At 41.4% G+C, this 23174-nt stretch overlaps 2 protein-coding genes across 3 annotated transcripts in view; one reads left to right on the forward strand and one right to left on the reverse strand.

The window, feature by feature from the left end:
- Positions 1–158: 158 nt before the first annotated feature.
- pxylp1 (2-phosphoxylose phosphatase 1) lies at positions 159–11302 on the reverse strand. 2 transcript variants are annotated; one of them, XM_063016942.1, is made up of 6 exons: positions 11233–11302; positions 8353–8487; positions 4806–4967; positions 4570–4696; positions 3408–3547; positions 159–1908 (listed from the first exon to the last, which is right to left on the reverse strand). In XM_063016942.1, exons 2-6 carry the CDS (start codon positions 8429–8431, stop codon positions 929–931), a joined length of 1488 nt encoding a protein of 495 aa, XP_062873012.1. In that variant the 5' UTR covers positions 8432–8487; positions 11233–11302; the 3' UTR covers positions 159–928. The 2 variants fall into 2 exon arrangements, with proteins under 2 accessions (XP_062873012.1, XP_062873013.1); XM_063016943.1 differs by lacking the exon at positions 11233–11302 and adding an exon at positions 10694–10790.
- Positions 11303–18877: 7575 nt separating this feature from the next.
- LOC134334577 (solute carrier family 25 member 36-A-like) overlaps positions 18878–23174 on the forward strand; it is a 29528-nt gene continuing 25231 nt past the window's right edge. Inside the window, exon 1 of the mRNA XM_063016947.1 lies at positions 18878–19210. Coding sequence (XP_062873017.1) covers positions 19170–19210 — 41 coding nt within the window. The 5' untranslated portion in view covers positions 18878–19169. The remainder of the gene's footprint in view (positions 19211–23174) is intronic.

Consider the following 23174-nt stretch of genomic DNA (forward strand, 5'->3'; position numbering starts at 1 on the left):
ACCTGCTCTGTGGGGGTCCTGACCATTGAAGAACAGGGTGAAAGGGGGCTAACAAAGCATGCAGAGAAACTACAGTCAGTAATTGTAGAACTACAAAGTGCTTCTATATGGTAAGTGGAGCTGATAACATGGACAGTGAGTGTAGAAACAAGGAGGTGGTTTTAATGATAGGCTGATCAGTGTATATACATATACAGGTGTACAGTACAACAAAATTCTTTCTTCGAGCGTTAAGGGCCTTGCTCAAGGGCCCAAAAGTGGCTGCATGGCAGAGCTGGGATTCGAACTCTCATCCTTTCAGTTGATAGCCCAAAGCTCTCCCCACTAGGCTACCAGTGTCCAAAAGGACATTTATGTATAAGCTAGTTCCTAACTGCTACGCATTCCAAAAACACCTATTTTGGAGGTTTCTATGTACACCGTATGGAAAAAATTGTCAAGTATATAGGGAATGATATGCTTCTGATTTTGCTACAACAGTTTAGGGAAGGTCTTTTTCTGTTCCAGCATGACTGTGCCCCTGTGCACAAAGCAAAGCTCTATAAGGACATGAAGAAACTCCAGTGTCCTGCACCTTGGTCCCACTCGACAGCTCTGGAATGAACTGGAACATCGACTGAGGCTTTGTAGGACAACGTCAAATTTTAAGATGAGTGTAAATACACAAAAAAAAAAAAAAAAAAAAAGGTCAAAAACATATTGTCCCAATTATTTTGAAACTGGGTTTGTAGTAAGAATTAACGGAACTGGATAACTGACAACACCGACTAAACCTGGATACGTAAATGTTAATATATTGCAATACTGATAATTATATTGCACAGCCCTGGTACACAGACTGATCTGTGATTTCCAGATTGCGATTTTAATACGGCGTAAACGTTAAAGTGAACATAAAAAAATTGCTAGAATATTTCCGCTGCGTCTCCTACGGTACCTGCTGGCGGCAGGCCTGATGGTAGCTGGTGGCGTTCACAATGCTAAACATGTCCTTCCTCACAAAGGAAAGGAAATTACCCAGAGGGCACAGCGGCTGAGCCGAGTGCCGATCATGGTCGCGGCAAAAGGCGGTCTCGAAGGTCAAATCCTGTCCGTCGTAGAGCACCCGCACGTACGCGTCCGCCACGCCCTTTGTTCCCTTGTTTCTGGTCTCTGGAGCTCTCCACAGCTCGAACACGAGGCGAGCGGCAAACCGCGGAAACCCCGCCCCTTCCAAACCGAGGGCGCTGAGCACGGGCGCCATGGTGATGTCGTGGGCGGAGGCTAACGCGAGCGCAGGCTCCTGTTTGCCACGGGCGACCCTCTCCATCCGCAGGGCCGTCCGGTTCAGGAAGGGATGCGCCGCTAGCACGGCATAGCGTCGGTACAGCCCAGCCTCCCGGCGCTCCCACTCGTCGTCTCGCTGCTGCCGACGAATCACGGCAAAGTGTTGCAGCGTCAGACACGCCCCCTCATCCGGGGCTGGGAAGGGGTGGGGACTGGCGCAGGGAAAGGGCAAGCCGTGGCAAAAGTGGCACAGCAGAGAGTCCACCGGATTCGCCGCTCGCATGGCGCGCGTGGCCACGCCCACAGCCTTCGCCATGGCGACATAGGTGCGCTCGAGTTCGGCGTTAGAGACGCGAAGGCGGTACTGGCGCCGCTGGTCCTCCTCCAGGAAGCGATTGCGTGCGGGACACTCGCACAGCGCGCCGCAGTACAGGCTGTTCCTCTGCTGCCGCACGGTCAGCCTCGACCAGTCGAAATTAGGCAGGAAACCGTAGAGCAGAGCCAATCCGCTCTGCAGGGTGCGACTTTTTGCTGTAGTCTCCACCCACAAGTGCTGAGATGACCAGTCGGGAGGAAGCAGCTTGTGGTGCTTGAGGTAGGCCTGGCGCAAAAGCTCGCCGTTTTTTAAATGCTGCACCACACCTGAAAGAGAGCGAGAGAGAGGGAGAGGAACGTACCCGGGCTGTTATTTAATACACAATATGGCCAAAAGTATGTGGACGCCCTTTTAGTTATTCCAGGTGTTTCAGGGGGCTGAATGTGAGTCAACAACGTGCTTTGAGAACCATTACAATTATTGCATGAATCGCCATCTGTAGGTAAAATTTGGGTATTGCATGTCTTTAATACAGAAAAGGACGTTAAAGTAAACATAAATTACAAATGACCCAAAGTATTCAAAAAAATTCACTAACAAATACTACTAAAATACAAGACTTTGAAGTATGTGTGTGGGGATTTGTGCTCATTCTGTCAAAACAGAATGAGGAGGTTCTTTAAACCAAGCGAAGTGGCTTGGGGCCCGATATGGGGCCCATTTCTCAGGTTCATGAGAGGGACGAATCTTAGAGGGAACATTACGGGCTAATAGGTTGTTTTACTGACTATAGTTGACTATAATATTTTTATGTAATTTATTATAATGCTGTTTTTTATTATTATGTATATTTTTGTTTATTTTATTATTTTTATTTTATTATTATAATTTTTATATACAAGTTTCTTCTCTCACAGGACCCCCACAGAGCAGGTATTATTTAGGTGGTGGATGATTCTCAGCACTGCAGTGACACTGACATGGTGGTGGTGTGTTAGTGTGTGTTGTGCTGGTATGAGTGGATCAGACACAGCAGCGCTGCTGGAGTTTTTAAACACCTCACTGTCACTGCTGGACCGAGAATAGCCCACCAACCAAAAACATCCAGCCAACAGCGCCCCGTGGGCAGCGTCCTGTGACCACTGATGAAGGTCTAGAAGATGACCGATTCAAACAGCAGCGATAGATGAGCGATCGTCTCTGACTTTACATCTACAAGGTGGACTCCACTAGGTAGGAGTGTCTAATAGAGTGGACAGTGAGTGGACACGGTATTCAAAAACTCCAGCAGCGCTGCTGTGTCTGATCCACTCATACCAGCACAACACACACTAACACACCACCACCATGTCAGTGTCACTGCAGTGCTGAGAATGATCCACCACCTAAATAATACCTGCTCTGTGGTGGTCCTGACCATTGAAGAACATGCTGAAAGGGGGCTAACAAAGTATGTAGAGAAACAGATGGACTACAGTCAGTAATTGTAGAACTTCAAAGTGCTTCTATATGGTAAGTGGAGCTGATAACATGGACAGCGAGTGTAGAAACAAGGAGGTGGTTTTAATGTATATATTTGTATTCTATTCCTTTTTTAATAAATAAATCTTTTCTTTATGTCTTTATAGAGCTCGCTTCATGCTCAAGGGCGTAATCATGCTGAAAGAGAAAGGGGAATTCCCTAAACTGTTGCCACAATGTTAAAAGCATATAGGGGTGTCCACATACTTTGGCCATATAGTGTACAGTGTGTGTGTGTGTGTGTGTGTGTGTGTGTGTGTGTGTGTGTGTGTGTGTGTAAGGCAGTCGTTCTTTAATTGCTTACCTGTCTGTGTGAGCTCGCCCAGTTCACAGCTGCTGTGATTGGGTACTCGGGGTAAAGATCCTAATGATGCGTCCCAGTGGCCACGCCCACCCTGCGCCATGTGACTGATAAAGGAGGCCAGCAAGGGATGAGAGGGCTTCCTTAAAAATAGAAATAAATAAAAGTTAATGGTCCCACTAAAGTTAGTGGTACGGTACCTGGGTCATTCTTCCCTCTCTACAAAAACATGCTAATAGGTGTGTTGGCTGCAGTTACGATGGCTGTGCTGCACTATGATGTACTGGCCCTCATTCCTAGGGGGGATTTCTGCCATGGGCCGAGTGTTTCTGGCTGCCGCCGGACACTCTGATCAGCCCCGGTCAAGGAATCTGTCTCAACCATTAATTTTGTGCCTCCTTAATAGACTTTTTTTAGAGGGTGGCTGTAGGAATTTGCGCCCTTTTAGTCTGGCATTGATATTGGACAAGGCCTGGCTCGTAATCAATGTTCCAATTCATCCCAAAGGTGTTATACGTGTTCGAGGTCAGGATTTTGAACAGCAGCACAGGGCAGTTGTAGCCTAGTGGTTAAGGTACTGGACTAGTAAGCAGAAGGTCACCGGTTCAAGCCCCACCACTGCCAGGTTGCTGCTGTGGGGCCCTTGAGCAAGGCCCTTAACCCTCAATTGCTCAGACCATATACTGTCACTGTATTGTAAGTCGCTTTGGATAAAGGCGTCTGCTAAATACTGAAAATGTAAATGTAAGCACAGTCAAGCAGGGCCTTCCCCAAACTGCTGGCAAAAGTTAGAAGCTAATGTTTTAATACCCATAACTATTATTAAGTGTCATCTAAACTCAATAATTAGAGGGGTGTCTACATACTTTTGGTCGTATAGTGTAAATAAGTGTAAGAAACATAAGTGTAATACAGCAGTGTCGCCACTAGAGGGCAACAATGTGACATAAACTGCTTTGCTTTTTACACCCATTTACTTTCAACGGGAACAAACCTGTCGCACATACTCTCAATTAGGGGGCAAATTAGATTGGCCAATCCACCTACTTTCATGTTTTGATAATTTGGAAGGACACCAGAGTTAACCTACATGGAAATTAAAAAGAATAGGTCAGAATAACTCTATTTACAGACATAACCACTGAGCTGTCGCTAGTAGATCTACCTGTGTGGTGAGAGGGTGCAGTCGAGGGGCGGTCTCTTGGTCTGCGGGATGGGGTAGAGCGGGTACCGGTCGCCATGGCGTATCATCACTTGCACGGAGAGCAGCCTGTAGTCAGCCGGGCTGTGACCTACAACACAACAACCCATCCATGGGCTTTATTCATCACCCAGACCGAACATGATCTCAGCGTGACATGGCTTTGTTGGGGTAAGCTGGAGTAGCGTGGTCCGACTCACCCTCGCGCGTGTGTTCGGTCTGATTAGGCAGGTTGCAGTAGCGGTAAGAATCCCTGATCGGATCAGGTTCGGGAGGCTCCGTGTGGACCACTGGGTTGACTCGCTTTCTGCTTTTACCGAGGGGCACGTCTTCAGCCATCGGACTGGTGGGTGTTGGTTGCACTGGGACAGAAATAGGAAAGAGAGAGTCGTTCGTTTGGTGTAACACTTTGTGGCCCCTAGGAAGATTTGTTAGGCCCCCAACATCAGAGTAATGAGCTTTGCTACAGCATACTTTATACCTCATACTTCTATCTACAGTACATCTCCAGATTAGGGTCATTATGTTCACTCAGAATTAGTGTGGAACATATCTTTAGACACTGGGAGTAAGGCAAATCTGTAATGAGTCTTTTAATTTATGTCCATGTTGTCCGAAATATGACTTATATAACATATATTCATACTGACACTATTTAAAAATGCTATGTATGCATTTTTCCCCATTTTCTCCCAATCAGTTCGTATCCAATGATCCAGACATATCACTTCTCCCTGCAGAACCCGACACTGACCGAGGAGGGCCGTACCCAACAACCATCCCCTTCTACAAGTGTGTAGTACCCAACCGCTTCTTTTCTCGTACAGAAAGTCACGCATTGCTCTCCGTTCTTCTGCTATTATTAATCAGGAATTCCTTCAGCCTGTCCTCCCTCAGACACAGCCAATCATGTGTGTGTTTTGAACTCGAGAGCTCCTGATCTTTGCAGTGGTGGGCTACCGATTTTCAATCACAGCTTGCACATCATGATTTCTAAAGCTTTGTTATATAAAAGCTAAAAGTTTTTTTTATTCTAAGCTGCTCCGGAAGCAGAAATACTGTTTTAATTCATCTTGTAAAAATGCTTATGTACAAATGCTCATGCTGAATATTGGTCAATGCCCTTCTGATACAGACATCCTCACAGTGACAGATCATCAGTGTCGAGTCAAGTCGTTTATTTGTATGGCGCTTTTTACAATAGACATCGTCTCAAAGCAACTTTACAGAATCCAGGACCGACGGACCAAAAACCCTGTTGGGCAAGCCGAGGGCGACAGTGGCAAGGAAACCTTGAGAGGAACCAGACTCAACAGGGACCCTCATCCTCCTCGGGTGTAAACATTGAGCACAAATGATCGTTCTCACAGTTAGTCAGCAAACATCAGTGAATTAAGTCCAAATTCTTCAAAAAGTTTCGGCACTTTTTTATTAAGAATTTCAAAAACTAATAATATGACTTTTCTACATCGTCGCCTTCCGATGCATTTTTCCAGCATCGTACCAGCAAAAAAACATTTTTTGGTTGAGCTCATAGCCACTGATGCGTCGCTGCTTTCACATCATCACATGAAAATCTTCTTCCCCTTAAAGCTTCTCCGAGCGTCCAAACAGGTGGAAATCAGATGGAGCTAAATCCGGACTATAAGTGTTTCTCAGTCTTTCAGACTGGCCTTTACCCTCTCTGTTTATAACCAAAATATAAAGATCCGTCGTATGTCAGATCTGGATCTGTTCTGCATCGTTTCTAGATCCACCTATAAAGCCTGCTTCGGTATGCTTGGTCCCTGGTCAAGAGGGTAACCAAATTTAGTATGAGTACTCCTGTACAGTACGGGTCACTTAGTCAATGAAGGATCACTGATTTAAAAACATACTTTATGATGAGGCACCCTCTCTACTTTCTTTACAGTTTCTCCAGACTTTATTTATTTATTTACAGAGGAGATCTAGTGCAACAATTCTAGTGTAAATAAAGCAAACTGTGCCCTCATATCCATTAATAACAAATGTGCTAATGGCAAATGTAAGCTCTGCATCACAACAACAGTCTAGCAAATACGTTTCCCATGTACACCATTCAAAACACACACCACAACACAAAACAGACCAGTCATGGAAGCAAACCCAACCAGTCAAACCCAGTCGTATCAACTCACCAACGAACAGGAACAGTAAAAGACGTGTCTGGATGTAGAACGGCATTTCAGAACCGTATTAAAAAGTCTAAATGTGTGTCGGAAAGAACTGAACTCATCTGAATGTGTTTCTGTGTCGCTGTGTGTAGTTCCGCTACACACTGACGTCTATTCACACGTCCTTTTTTTCCCCCTCCTTTCCACCTGGTTACTCGCTGAGCAATCCCACCACACACACACACACACACACACACACACACACACACACAGAGCCAATAGCAGTTCCCTCCATGCAGAAGCTGGACAATGAACTCTTTGTAGCCTGTGGTGTGTGAAAAGAATGAAATCGAGTCTCCTGTCTAAAAAGAGCCACAGTACTCCAGTCAAGAGGCAAATTCTGCTGATATTTTTTTTACAGGGAATCATTAACACACCAGATTAAAGCAACACATCAAAATAACAAACACAAAACCTTTTTTGCTGAGATTTAAGTCAACAAGGCCTCAGTATTTACTGAATGTAAAGCAGCTACAAGTGGGGAAATATGGCAGTAAAGATGAGCAATGCGATGCTAAATAAAAGCTGCTCTCAAATCTCCTGCAAAACTGTTACATCATTTCCTTGCAAAAAAATTAAGGAAACATGCAAGAGGGGAGCGAGACTGACTTAAACATGATGAGAGATAGTGATAAAACAGGTAATATAACAGGTCATATAGGTAATATTACAGGAGTCCAGAAACGATGTGTTATATATTTTTTATCTTGATAAGATAACAACTGTTATCTTGTGATCATCTATTTTGGTGATCATCACATCAGGGATCCACGCATTCATTTCTACTTTGATCAGGGACAGAAAGGGAAATAACTGTATGTTTATCAGAGCTTCCCAAATTAGTGTTAATGTTTGTCAACCTTTGTTGTGGCGAGAACAGGAAAAGACATTGTGAGAAAAAACAACTGTGTCTCAAGAAAACAACTAAATAAGTCGTGATCTAAAGATGAAAACAGTTGATAGGCAGTAGATGTTGCTATGACACTATAACAGATATGTATATATATACAGGGGCAACAAAGGATTAGGAATCTGGAGTAATCAAAACACACCAGTTTGGAACTTTTCACAGGTAATGCTGTCATGATTAGGTATAAAAGGATCAAAACAAAAGGCTTGGTGGTTTATGAGGATAGGGTCGAGGTTTGGGAATCGTCCAGAAGTTTAAGAACGGTTCTCAAAGCATGATTTTACCATCTACAGGCTAAAACATTATTAAAATATTTAGAGAATTAGTCTGTATGTAAAGCACATGGCCAAAAGCATCATGAGGTCCAGTGTTGAGTTACACCAAGCAAGAATGGGATAAAATTCCACTTCCACGGGAACGCTTGGTGTCCTCAGTTCCCAAACATGACGTAACCAATTTAGGAACGCATCACCACCATCAGGTTTAGAATGAGCTTGTTGTCCCTTGTTGAGCTCAGCGCTCTGTGCAGGATGCTGGAGTTCCTCCAAACCAAACCCATCAAACCAAGTCAATCCATGAATGAATGAATGAATGAATGAATGAATTAATGAATGTCAGCCATATTCATGCAGCAGTACTTACAGAACTGAAATCTGAAGCTTAGCACAGCTAGTACCACCCCGACGACCAGCACCAGGATGAAGCGGTTCCGTGCCAGCATTGTCTCGTGATTGGTATGAACGCCAATCCATCAGCCGCCCATTTACCCCCCACTTTCTGCATCAGGAAAAAAAGATTCATCGATTAGTCTACCACGTTTACTTTCATTTTAATTACTTGTACCTTCAAGGTCCTACACGGACGACAAATGCACAGGATTTATTTTTAATACGAGGAAAGTCCAAGCATACACACACACACACAAGTACACTGGCCAACTAGCTATTACTGCTTTCCTGCTCCGGTAGTCTGTAATTATGGTTAATTACAGTCTGTAATTATGGTTAACTAGGCAACATGCTTTCCAGATCAACTTGTTTATAACTCAAGCTCTTCTATGCCTTTTTATTATTTATTTTTCCTGCACGACTAAAAGAAAATCCCCAAAATTAATCGCCGTGCTAAACTGAAGGTTTTACGCTTTCATTTCTTGTCAGCTACATTTCCACTTCAATCCACTAAAACATTTGGTTTGGATGATTGACTTCATTTGTATTGATAAAACATTTTTCAGGCACTCGGGTGGTGCGCCACTCTTTTACGCCAACCCACCATCGCTATCGGTCGGCCGGGCACCTACACAGACATGTCTGAGAAAAGGCCAAATAGCCCTGAGATGGATTGGAGCTCTGTCCAGGGTTTTCCTGTCTTGGGTTCAGTTTGTATACAATCAGTCCAGAGAATCGTACTAGATTAAATGCCACTGAGCAAAGTCCAGCTCAGCTGGGTCTCCCATCGCTACACAAACTTTTAGAACGTTCTTTAAGAAGGTTTAAGGTTCCACCAAGTTTCCATTTCAAAATAATTGTAACCACTGTGGTCCTGGGAACACGTAAAGTCTTCGTTTTATATTCTTGCCCTATCGATGCCTTGCCACCGTTTGATAGCGGAGATCTACAGACGGTTCTTTGGACTTCATGGTTTGTTTTTTGTCCTGATAATAAAGTGTACATCTGGACCCTTATAGACCCGGTTGTGCCTTTCCAAACTATGTCCAATCCATCCAAATAGCAGCAGGTCAACCCAACTGCGTTATACACTGATCAGCCATAACATTAAAACCACCTCCTTGTTTCTACTCTCACTGTCCATTTTATCAGCTCCACTTACCATATAGAAACACTTTATAGTTCTACAATTACTGACTGTAGTCCATCTGTTTCTCTACATGCTTTGTTAGCCCCCTTTCATGCTGTTCTTCAATGGTCAGGACCCCCACAGGACCACCACAGAGCAGGTATTATTTTAGGTGGTGGATCATTCTGAGCACTGCAGTGACACTGACATGATGGTGGTGTGTTAGTGTGTGTTGTGCTGGTATGAGTGGATCAGACACAGCAGCGCTGCTGGAGTTTTTTAACACCTCACTGTCACTGCTGGACTGAGAATAGTCCACCAACCTAAAATATACAGCCAACAGCGCCCCGTGGGCAGCATCCTGTGACCACTGATGAAGGTCTAGAAGATGACCGACTCAAACAGCAGCAATAGATGAGCGATCGTCTCTGACTTTACATCTACAAGGTGGACCGACTAGGTAGGAGTGTCTAATAGAGTGGACGGTGAGTGGACACGGTATTCAAAAACTCCAGCAGCGCTGCTGTGTCTGATCCACTCATGATACCAGCACAACACACACTAACACACCACCACCATGTCAGTGTCACTGCAGTGCTGAGAATGGTCCTGTGGGGGTCCTGACCATTAAGGAACAGGGTGAAAGCAGGCAAAAACAGTATGTAGAGAAACAGATGGACTACAGTCAGTAATTGTAGAACTACAAAGTGCTTCTATATGGTAAGTGGAGCTGATAAAATGGACAGTGAGTGTAAAAACAAGGAGGTGGTTTTAATGTTATGGCCCTTTCTGGTGCAAACCTCCTATTCATCCAGGCTTGGGACCAGCAATTAGAGTGTACTGGTATGTGTACCCATAATGATCAGTTTAAGTAATGCCATTGTATCTCTGTATTTACGAGCCCAGCCCAGGATTTGAACCCTTGGAACTCAGGCACTGGCACTAACCATTACACCACAAGAAAGCTGAGCACAGTTTGAACTGGGACCTTTAAAGGGTCTGAATACTTTTAAGAGTAAGAGATTTGAGGTTTTTCTTATATATATATATATTATATATGTGTGAATCCAATATATTATAAAAATGCCAATTATATCCATACAACCTCAAATCCACACCACAAAGGGTGCAACATAAAATTAAAGAGGTTTAAATACTTAATAATAAAACTGTAATACACAATTACAAACTGCTTATCCTGATCAGAGTCACGGTGGGTCCGAAGTCAAGGACGCAGGGCAGGAACATACCAAACACATGGGGCGTTTCAGTGCAACCAGTCCACCTACTGGCATGTTTTTGGGAGGAAAGAGGAAACCGGCGTACCTAAAAGAAATCCACGCTGACTCGGGAAAACATGCCAAACTCCCAACACACAGTGACCGATCCAAACCACGTCCCCTGGAGCAGTGCGGCACCAATCATTCATCATTCATACTAATACGCATTATTACATCTAATGCAAAATTGCACCATTATGATGACAACCAACAGCAAAACATCAAGACACACACACACACACACACACACACACACACACACACACACACACACCACAACAGCTGGAATACAACTCAGTGTCCACGTCACACACACACACACACACACACACACACACACACACACACACACACACACACACACACACACACACACACACACTCCTCATTACCAGTACAGACAGTAAAATACATTAGATCAGTAAAGAAAATCGTTGTACAGTACCCGCAGATATCAGAATGTATATGTAGGTGTGTGTGTGTGTGTGTGTGTGTGTGTGTGTGTGTGAGTGAGTGAGTGAGTGTGTGTGTGTGTGTGTGTGTGTACACACCACTGTTATTATTCCAACATACTGATGGCAGAGCAGGGTTGCCAGGTTGCTAAAAGACACACATTTCAACATACACTGACCACAACGCAGAGCTCAAAGTTCGTTTTCTATATTATTAACCGCTTTATTCTGGTCAGGGTCGCCAGGTCCAGTTCCATAAATCTAGCGCAAGACAAAAATATACATTTAAAAATGTACATCAAGCTTAATTTTAACAACGATACCACTAATAAATGCATTAATTGTTAATAAGTAATGCATATGAATTTAAATAATAACAATATAGTTTTAGTTTAGTCTAAGTTTAGTGTTACATGTAGTTTTATGAAGATTAAAAGTAAAATAAACACAAATCAGAAAAACACAACGATAAATTAATTCGCCAAATTGTTTAAACAGAAATATTAATATAACGAGTAATAAAATATGTTTTGGCTGCCAAAATAATATCAATAAAAGTAAATAATTAAACTAAAAAATGCAACCAAATTACTTTGAATGTTTAATAATTATCTAAACTACTAAATTAAGAAGAATTTCATTATCATCTGATTAAATGCACATTTCCTATAACTATACATTGATGTATAGGTCTAGTGTTTTACAATCTCATTAAAGCTTCCTACACATGAAACAAATTAAATTTTAGTGCACAATGTTTTCCAAATTTGCTGAATTAAACATCTTTGGGATGGAACCGAGTAAGACTTTTATTTTGACACTCTGAATCAGTGCAAAAACTATAGATAATGTTCGTGATTTACCACAATCTGGCAACCAACGGGTGTTGTTTTTCTTCTACGTTTCTTCTGTATGTGGTGCATTGAAACTAGATATTTATACCGCCACTCTGTGCACTGGCGAGACACTTACACATTTCTTTATTAGATATAGACGCTTTTATCCAGTCATTGAATACAATTCAAGCAGTTGATGGTTAGGGGCCTTGCTCAGGGGCCCAACAGTGGCAACTTGACTCTAGTTTGGTTTGCAACAGAAACAGATCGATAGTTCATTACCTTAACTCCATAACGGCCCTACACATGATTGGCTGTAACCTAAACAAGGTGGGTGGCTGAAGTCCTGTGTTCATGGTGTATTTCAGAATTGCGCATAATGATTCTGAGTGGAGCCGAACCCACCGCAACACTGACCACGTTAAAGCTGTTGATGGAAATGAAGTTAAAATGATTTTTGATTTAGGCGCCCTCTAGTGGACACACGCGGCAGTGCTGCTATAAATTCCAGAGTCGTTTTTATCCAGCGGTTAGAGAGACTCACATCACTGGGGGTCTTGAGGTTCTGGGTTTGATCTTCATTTGTAGCCAGTTTCTCCTCTTTAGCTACTTTAAATCACCCCAGAGTGAGTCAGTAAATGTGTGTGTTGCCCGGCCACCCACTGCCACCCCGTTCAGGGTGTAAACAGGTTAGTTCAAACAGGTTGAGCAGTCTGGGTTTATTCTGTGTTGAGTTTGCACACGTATGCAGTACAGAATAAAGTTTTTATCCATATCTCAGTTTATGGAGGGAGCCTTGGTCAAGGGCCGAGCCAGGATTTGAACCCACAATCTATATAATCTGTATCACCTTAATCTTAATCTGCACCTTAATCTGTATATCATGTCTATAGCACTCTATATATCATGTTTATAGTACATTCTATAATATATTCACCTGTATATCTTGTTCATACCACTGCCCATATCCTGTAAATAATGTATATCGTAGATACCGTTTATCCTGTACTTGCTGCTTATTGCACTTCTGGTTAGATGCTAAACTGCATTTCGTTGCCTTGTACTTGTACATGTGTAATGACAATAAAGTTGAATCTAATCTAATCTAATCTAATCACAAGCATTGGATTGATAGTTCAAAGCTCTGCACACTAGGCCACCTTGGCTAGATAGGTTCGGCAAAGTGAGTGGATCGTGTCTTGAGATGAATTTCCATGAGACCCACCATGACCCTGAACTAAATACCACGTTTATATTGACCTCTGTGTGTTTTATGTGATTTAGATCTACAGTATATTGTTCTATACAGAATCAAATATGACTGATGATTCCTTGAACACTTGAAGGACTTTTTGAAGTGTGTGCCAAATCTATTTTTACTTTTTTATTTACCTTACTGAGGTCGCTTCTTGTTCAGGGAAATTCGATATCCAGCGACACGTGAACTGGGAATGATGGACGAGACAAACACTTGCTCCTAACGCTCCTCTGTGTGTGGAAATCGTGGTGAACAAATATTTTTTCACCATTTCTAAAGTTTGCACGGGTTTAATCTGAGATATGAAGTTTCAACTCAGCAGATTTTCAATGACAAACATACAGCAGTGTGAAAAAGTAATCACCCCCCCTTTATGAATGTCTCTGCTAGTGCATATTTGCTTCACTGAAGATAAGATTGACTTTATTGTCATTGTAGTTATACAACGAGACTTTGTTTGGTAGCTCTCAGTGGGATCAGCAGCAATAATAAAATAAACAGGATACAAGTATTAAAATATATTACAAAAAAGTACAAAAAAATATAAATATAAAATATAAAAAACTCAGTACAGCACAAAATAAGCTACAAATTACAAGAAATATGAGAGATGAGTATTTACATTGTAGTAATTATTATCATTATTAATATTATTGCACAATGGTAAAAACATTTAACTTATCCTGGTCAGGGTTGCAGTGGGTCTTATTCATTGAGCGAAAGGCAGGAAACACCCTGGACAGGTCACCAGTCCATCACAGGGCCAATACACACACATACACACTTGGGGCAATTTTAGTAGTTATAGTTGACCTGACTGTATGTCTTTGGACTTGTGAGAGGAAACCGGAGCAGTTAGATAAAATCCACACAAGAGAGAGCCCAGGAAGAACATGCAAAATCCTCACAGAAAGAGGAATCAAACTCAGACCCTTCTTACTGTGAGGCCAGAGCGCTAATCACGGTGCCACCGTGCCATCCGACTGGGTTTTAATAGCATCTAATTCATTTTTTAACCTAATCTGACCACACGGCTGGTCAGGTTTCTTGAGACTGCCATGAAATAAATGACACTCAGTGAACGTAGACGTCTGGCTTTTCCTGTATATAAAGGGTACAGTCTTTGCAGGTTCATGTCTGGTTATCGTTTCTGGGAATCGTCCGACAGTCCTCACTTGGCATTTATAGTCCCACAATTTTCACCTTTTCACCAAACGAACATTTATAGCAACAGATTATTTAGCAGACCAGTGATACAGACAGCAGTGTTATTTATATTTCTCATTTTTAGACTCTTCTCAAATAAATATGAACTTTATTATGTTTGTCTTGGGCTGAAAAGTGAATCATCAGCAAAAACACATCACCGTCTGAGCCACATGTTTGTTTACTCTCAAAGTTCACCACAGGAGAGAGACTCGTGTTATCTGTCTGACACCGTCCATCAAACCTGTAGCACCAAATCCAACAGAATACCAGCTGCATGTTAATTAACTAAATACTGAGGGCAGGATATGAGATCTGACACTTACACTTACGTCAGCACCGGAATTACTGGCACCCTTGAGTCAGAGGCATAAAATCACTGAGCGCAATGTAGTAACACATCCCGGACAGCATGCCAAACCTTCCATCACCCCCCTTCTCCTTCAGACATAGCCAATCATGTTTGTATGTAGATGCTTGACTGGCTGGTAGCTCTGCTGGAGATTTGAATCAAATTCTGGATCCCAGTGGTAGTGGGCTAGTGTAATTTATGCCATTCAAGTACACATAAAGTGTATTTATCATAAAATTTAAGTCTATTACGCTATCCAGGTTAGAACCTCAGTGGCCAGCCAGGCTTCTACGCAGACATGATTGGCTATATGTCTAAAATAAAGAGTGGCAGAAGCCCTACTGTGGTTGTGCACCCTGTTCAGGGTATTTCAATGGAACTGGACCTGCCATGGCCCAGACCATGACAAAGTCGTTGAAAATGGAAAATATTATAAAATTTGTAGAAACAAGCAGTCATAAATGACTTTGTTTCACTAGCGTGTAAATATAGGGTAACACATGGGTGAAATTCCTATAAGCCAGCTTTATAATGCACAATATTTTGTCAAAATTAAACCGTATAATATATTGAGCTCACATGCAGCCGATTTAGTGCTATTGTGACCAACAGGAAGGTTGACAAAATCCAGCAGTGTGACCAGAGCTATCGATGACAGTAATGGTCAGAAGCAGCATTTAGCTGTTGGGCTGCATATAACTGGAACAGACTGCCAGGAGATATTAGATGTTCCTTAAATGCAGAAATGTTTAAATCCAGGTTAAAAACTTTTCTTTTTTTCTTGTGCCTATGATTGAGCTCAAAATTTTTGCTATTACCCTCATTTTACTATATTTCTTTTAGTTTTTCATGCTCTTAATAATTCTTTTTATAGAGTAGCGTACATTCTAAATTGTAGGGTATATTTTACTATATTTTCTTTTAATTTTTCATGTTCTTAATTTTTTATCTCTCTTGTTTGAATTTCATGTTGTCTTAATTGTAACTAAATGTTTGCAAGAAGTCTTTCTGAGGTTCTAGATCTCAGGAATGTTTTAATGCTTTTAATTATTTTTTTCTTTATGTAAAGCACTTTGAATTGCCAATGTGTATGAAAGGTGCTATACAAATAAACTTGCCTTGCCTTGCCTAAATAAAATAAAATAATGAATAAATAATAATTATACTGACTCAGTGTCTCACTTTAGTCTTGACTTTCAGTCATTACAACAATGTACGATGTATGTGTGTGAATTTCATTTCATTGCAATTAAAATAGCATTTAATAGGTTGGGTGTTAATCTTGGACAAGAGGGCCTGGCTCATAATTGATGGTTTAATTTATCCTAAGGGTTTGCAATGGGATTAAAGTCAGGAATTGTGCAGGTCATTGAAGTTCCTCCACACCAAACTCAAACTATTTCTTAATAAGCCGTGCAATCGGTACAGTCATGCCGGAACAACAACAAAGACTTTGGCAAACTGTTGAAAGCATATTTCAGTTTTTATAGAACTGATCTATAGATCAGTCTCAGTCTTGACTGATCTGTCCAAATCTGACCACTTGTTTTGTCCTGGTCTTGAGTGAGATGTTTTAATACAGTCTGGCTCAGAGTCAGTGTTGTTTAGGTTTTGGAAATACACCATCAGGCTTGGAGCTTTCTTTGCTGTGGAGAGTCACAAGTCAGCTGTAGTGTGTAAACAGTTAAGAAAAAAGAACTGGTCTGTCTTCATTCTTTCCTTCAGCTCTCAACTAAAAGCACAATGTGAACAGCAGGAAAGCAAACCATGCTCACCAGTCCTTACCAGATTGCTTTCAGAACCTCTCGGATTGAGAGAACATGTAAAAACAAGATTTGCTACAGGATTATGAGTGTCAGCCTGTGAGAAAAAGTGAAATAAAGTTGAGTAATTGAGCCCATGAGCGTGGACAGTATTCTTTGTGTTGGTATTTTTAGATCAGGGCTGAAATAATTAGGCCTGATTCTCTTCACGCTGCTCCACATACAGCTTATCTAACAGATGTCAGGCCATATACTACACTTACTATCATTTTGAAAAATGATTTATGTTTTAGAGCGGCATGGTAGCTGGTAGATGCCACGCAGACACATGGAGTCTCTCACCTTTTAAAAACATGCAGAAAATGCTATAAAGCACTAAACAGCCCCTAGACATGTGTGCGTTAATCAACAGATGAGTATGTGATGCAGCCTGTCAGTCTGCCTTCACCAGTATGAAATGGTAATTAAATGTAAATGAAGGAATGCTTTCGGTAAAAGCAGTAAGTAGGCTAAAGGTTACGTGTGCTTTTGCATGCTTCATGCAACCTGCGCATGCACTCAGTTACCAAATATTTTCTGTATATTGCTTCTTCAGTCTTGCACACGTTCTGTGGATTTAAATTTATATAATTCCAATTATTACACATCAAGCTACACTTTATTACTTTAAATGAAAGCATTTTTTGAGTTTTTTTTATCTATTAAAATAAAAAAACTTAAATATTTATCTACAAAAGTATTCAGTCCTTTGCTGTCGCAATCCAAACTGTGCTCAGCTGCATCCTGTTTGTTTAAATTATCTTTGAGACATGTCTAGAAGAGTTACCTTTTGCAATCTGAGTTAAATGAGCCCACAATTTATACAACATTGTCTGGACAAAAACCAAACCATAAAGTTCAAGGGATTGTCTGTAGATCTCCGACGAGGCATAGATCAGGACGATGATATAAAACATCATCTAAAAATTTGAGTGTTTCCACAACCACAGTGCACTGATCAGCCATAGCATTAAAACTGCTGCTGGAGTTTTTAAATACCTTGTCCACTCGCTGTCCACTCTATTAGACACTCCTACCTAGTTGGTCCACCTTGTAGATGTAAAGCCAGAGACGATCGCTCATCTATTGCTGCTGTTTGAGTCGGTCATCTTCTAGATCTTCATCAGTGGGCACAGGACGCTGCCCACGAGGCGCTGTTGGCTGGATATATTTTTTAGTTGGTGGACTATTCTCAGTCCAGCAGTAGCAGTGAGGTGTTTAAAAACTCCAGCAGCGCTGCTGTGTCTGGTCCACTCATACCAGCACAACACACACTAACACACCACCCAAATAATACCTGCTCTGTGGGGGGGCTAACAAAGTATGTAGAGAAACAGATGTACTACAGTCAATATAACTACAAAGTGCTTCTGTATGGTAAGTGGAGCTGATAAAATGGACAGTGAGAAATTTTAATGTTATGGCTGATCGGTGTATTGTACTCAACCTTGAGCTAGCTGTCCTGTCATATTGGGCATCCTAGCAAAGGGCCGTGGACAGGGAGGTTAGAAAGAGCCCAACAACCAGTTTAAAAGAGATTCAACAGACCAAATAGTGAGAGAACCTGGTGTTAGAAATAAATCTGCACTTTATAAATCAGACCTTTATGGCAAAATACAACAATTAAGTTAAGGCATATGGCAGACCATGTTTAAGAGTTTGCTTAATGGCATGTGCATTATTCTCTGGGTAGAACAGCAACAAACAATCTAAACACAATTCCAAAACAACACTAACCCACATGCTCCATGTATGCACGTAAACTTCAACTGTAAGTGGGTTAAATAAAGATGTGCGAGCCCGAGCAGTTTCAAAACAGTGGAGATAATCAGTTTACACAACACATTCGGTCAATACGTGCAAATCTGAGTTAAAGTTCAGTGTTTACTTAGTTCGGTTAACCTTTGTTTATCAGTGCACGCCATGCACGACCGTGGTGATCACGTGAACACAGCATGACGAGGGCGTGCTTAATCAGAAAACGGGTCTGCTTCGTTCTGATTGGACGATCAAATAAAAGCGAAGCCATATACAACGCGTCCATTCGCCCTATCTTTGTACACTTCGTAGTTATCGGGTTTACACACTATCTAGGACACTAGGTAGTAATTTGAGTTCAATTTAGGACACACGCTACAACTTGATTACAAGTATACGAGTGAGTTTTGGGGGACGAGCTGGAAACGTGGATAGGAGGGTGCGAGCTGTCTGAGTCCGTATTTTGGACGGAACGATAAGTAGCAACGGACGGGAAGCAGAGTCAATCTGATGTAGGAAACATGGCAGGAATGTTTAAGAATGTTACAGATATATTCAACGACTACGCGCTGTTTTAGCTGCCCAGAGTTAGCTCAGTTAGCTTAGTTAGCCTAGTTAGCTAGTGAAGGTTATTGGTATTTCAGGTTGCGCTTCCTCCACGAGTTCAGGTCGAATCTCCTTCTCTCCTGTTTACCTGAAGTGTGGAATATGTGTGAGGATGAGCCAGAGAGACACACTGGTTCATCTGTTTGCTGGAGGGTGAGTGATATATATAGATATATTTATAATAAATGATAGCTATCTGACAACATTAGTACCTAAACAGGACTGGCGATTTGGCAGAAGTATCATACCGCGATACTTGAAGGTGTTTTACCGTGTGCGATTAGTCTCGATATGTTTTGTTTATTATTATGATTGATTATGAATAAAACACTAAGCTAAAAGTTAGGAAATGCATGCACGTATATTTAATTAAACATTCATACACAATCATTCATCTGTAATCATCAAATTAAATGCTTTCATACACTTTTAATAAACATTTATGTCCTGGTTTTATTTCTAAATCACAAATTCCTCCAAAGAATCAATAGTTTTAGGTTCCTGTAGATCTGGTGTCATTTTGTGCCCATGTAAATAGGGCTGGTGTGACTGAACCCAGTGAAAATCTCTTGTCTAAGTGAAGATTAAAACCCAGATTTGCATTTGTCTGGATGGTCAGTAAACATCCCAGAGTGACTAAAATCATTTCTTTTTCATCCTTCATGTGGTGAGTGTTAAACTAAAGTTGAGTTTTAAGGTGCCGACTCCTAAACTGAAGCATTTAACCCTCCTGTTATGTTTACGGGTCAAATGTTTCAAAATGTAAAAAGATATAGTTAAAAGTATTTTTTGGTATGAAACTTCATTGATTTGACTTATTAAGCCAAGCAGAAGGCGTTAATAATGAGATATGGACAATGATTATTGGGATTTTTGGGTTTCTGACACTTTTGGATAATTAAACATGCCCAGGGTCAAATTGACACACACACACACACACACAGACACACACACACACACACACACACAGACACACACACAGACACACACACAGACACACACACAGACACACACACAGACACACACAGACACACAGAGACACACAGAGACACACACACACACACACACGGACGGACGGACGGACGGACGGACGGACATAGATATAGATATATAGATATACGTAGATATATAGATATATAGCTGGATGATGGATGGATGGATATATAGAGATATATAGATATAGATATAGATATAAATATATAGATATAGATATATAGATATAGATATAGATACAGTGTATCACAAAAGTGAGTACACCCCTCACATTTCTGCAGATATTTAAGTATATCTTTTCATGGGACAACACTGACAAAATTACACTTTGACACAATGAAAAGTAGTCTGTGTGCAGCTTATATAACAATGTAAATTTATTCTTCCCTCAAAATAACTGAATATACAGCCATTAATGTCTAAACCACCGGCAACAAAAGTGAGTACACCCCTTAGTGAAAGTTCCTGAAGTGTCAATATTTTGTGTGGCCACCATTATTTCCCAGAACTGCCTTAACTCTCCTGGGCATGGAGTTTACCAGAGCTTCACAGGTTGCCACTGGAATGCTTTTCCACTCCTCCATGATGACATCACGGAGCTGGCGGATATTCGAGACTTTGCGCTCCTCCACCTTCCGCTTGAGGATGCCCCAAAGATGTTCTATTGGGTTTAGGTCTGGAGACATGCTTGGCCAGTCCATCACCTTCACCCTCAGCCTCTTCAATAAAGCAGTGGTCGTCTTAGAGGTGTGTTTGGGGTCATTATCATGCTGGAACACTGCCCTGCGACCCAGTTTCCAGAGGGAGGGGATCATGCTCTGCTTCAGTATTTCACAATACATATTGGAGTTCATGTGTCCCTCAATAAAATGTAACTCCCCAACACCTGCTGCACTCATGCAGCCCCAGACCATGGCATTCCCACCACCATGCTTGACTGTAGGCATGACAAACTTATCTTTGTACTCCTCACCTGATTGCCGCCACACATGCTTGAGACCATCTGAACCAAACAAATTAATCTTGGTCTCATCAGACCATAGGACATGGTTCCATTAATCCATGTCCTTTGTTGACATGTCTTCAGCAAACTGTCTGCGGGCTTTCTTGTGTAGAGACTTCAGAAGAGGCTTCCTTCTGGGGTGACAGCCATGCAGACCAATTTGATGTAGTGTGCGGCGTATGGTCTGAGCACTGACAGGCTGACCCCCCACCTTTTCAATCTCTGCAGCAATGCTGACAGCACTCCTGCGCCTATCTTTCAAAGACAGCAGTTGGATGTGACGCTGAGCACGTGCACTCAGCTTCTTTGGACGACCAACGCGAGGTCTGTTCTGAGTGGACCCTGCTCTTTTAAAACGCTGGATGATCTTGGCCACTGTGCTGCAGCTCAGTTTCAGGGTGTTGGCAATCTTCTTGTAGCCTTGGCCATCTTCATGTAGCGCAACAATTCGTCTTTTAAGATCCTCAGAGAGTTCTTTGCCATGAGGTGCCATGTTGGAACTTTCAGTGACCAGTATGAGAGAGTGTGAGAGCTGTACTACTAAATTGAACACACCTGCTCCCTATGCACACCTGAGACCTAGTAACACTAACAAATCACATGACATTTTGTAGGGAAAATGACAAGCAGTGCTCATTTTGGACATTTAGGGGTGTAGTCTCTTAGGGGTGTACTCACTTTTGTTGCCGGTGGTTTAGACATTAATGGCTGTATATTGAGTTATTTTGAGGGAAGAATAAATTTACACTGTTATATAAGCTGCACACAGACTACTTTTCATTGTGTCAAAGTGTCATTTTGTCAGTGTTGTCCCATGAAAAGATATACCTAAATATCTGCAGAAATGTGAGGGGTGTACTCACTTTTGTGATACACTGTATATAGATGGATGGATATATAGATATATAGATATATGGATGGATGGATATATAGATATATGGATGGATGGATATATAGATATATAGATATATGGATGGATGGATATAGAGATATAGATATATAGATATAGAGATAAAGATATAGATATAGATATATAGATATATAGATATATAGATATATGGATGGATGGATATATAGATATATAGATATAGATATATAGATATAGATATAGATATATGGATGGATGGATGGATATAGATATAGATATAGATATATGGATGGATGGATATATAGATATATAGATATATAGATAGAGATATAGAGATATAGAGATATAGAGATATAGAGATATAGATATATAGATATAGATTAGAGATGGGACGATCGGGGTTTTTGGCAAGTAAGAACCGCTTATGATTATACCAAAGTGAACCAGGAGTTTATATAACGTGCTGATAGAATCGACTCAGATGTGACCGGGTTGAATTATCTTTTTAAAGTAAATATTACAATCAGCAAAATTACATCGTAAGTATGATGCACAACGTTAATGATGTTATTTTAGGTCATGAAGAGCTTTCACGATGGTTTCTGTACGATGGTTGATGAATGGTGATGTGATGGTTGGTGCTTCGTAGCTCAAAGTCTGGATCGATCCACTGAGCTGTTAACTTAACGTGATCTTTATATATCACACGATCGGATCGGCTACTTTTAGGAAATATCGCCGATCGCCGATAGCATATTTTGATTAAAAATCGGCCGATACCGATTCATAGCCGATCGATCGTCCCATCTCTAATACTAACCATAGCAATGTAAAGTGTTCAATACAAACATGGTGCTAGTTAATTACTGTTAAAATCAGCAATACAAATTCTATCATTTTAGCCACACAGGTATGTGGTTAAGCTAAATGTGGATTAGTTAGCGTCTATTGGCCGTTTAACAGTGACCTGATATATGATCTAGTAACGAGGGCATAGTGTGACTCTCCGTTTGCAATGCAGCTCTCTATGCGAGTCCCCGAGTTGGCACATTATAGTCTGTTTTCGTCAGTCAGGGCGAAGGTGGTGCATACAGCGGAGGAGTTATAATTGGGAGAAAAGGGGGAAACGCACATTTTAATCTCCGTGATGAATAAACTCGTGGTCAGACGTCGACATACTTACGAACTTTGTGTGTTTTCCGTGTTGTAGACTGTTCAAATGTCTCTTCACTGTCTGTATTTTAGTCACTTTA

Source organism: Trichomycterus rosablanca, chromosome 20, assembly GCF_030014385.1.
Source record: "Trichomycterus rosablanca isolate fTriRos1 chromosome 20, fTriRos1.hap1, whole genome shotgun sequence".
Taxonomy (NCBI): domain Eukaryota; kingdom Metazoa; phylum Chordata; class Actinopteri; order Siluriformes; family Trichomycteridae; genus Trichomycterus; species Trichomycterus rosablanca.

What these genes read in the sequence shown, in the direction of transcription:
- pxylp1 (XM_063016942.1), bottom strand. Translation starts at nt 8,431, where the DNA reads ATGCTGGCACGGAACCGCTTCATCCTGGTGCTGGTCGTCGGGGTGGTA. An exon ending in GACCGAACACACGCGCGAGG is followed by an intron (nt 4,697 to 4,805) that starts GTGAGTCGGACC and finishes GTTGTGTTGTAG; the next exon opens with GTCACAGCCCGGCTGACTAC. An exon ending in TGCACCCTCTCACCACACAG is followed by an intron (nt 3,548 to 4,569) that starts GTAGATCTACTA and finishes TCTATTTTTAAG; the next exon opens with GAAGCCCTCTCATCCCTTGC.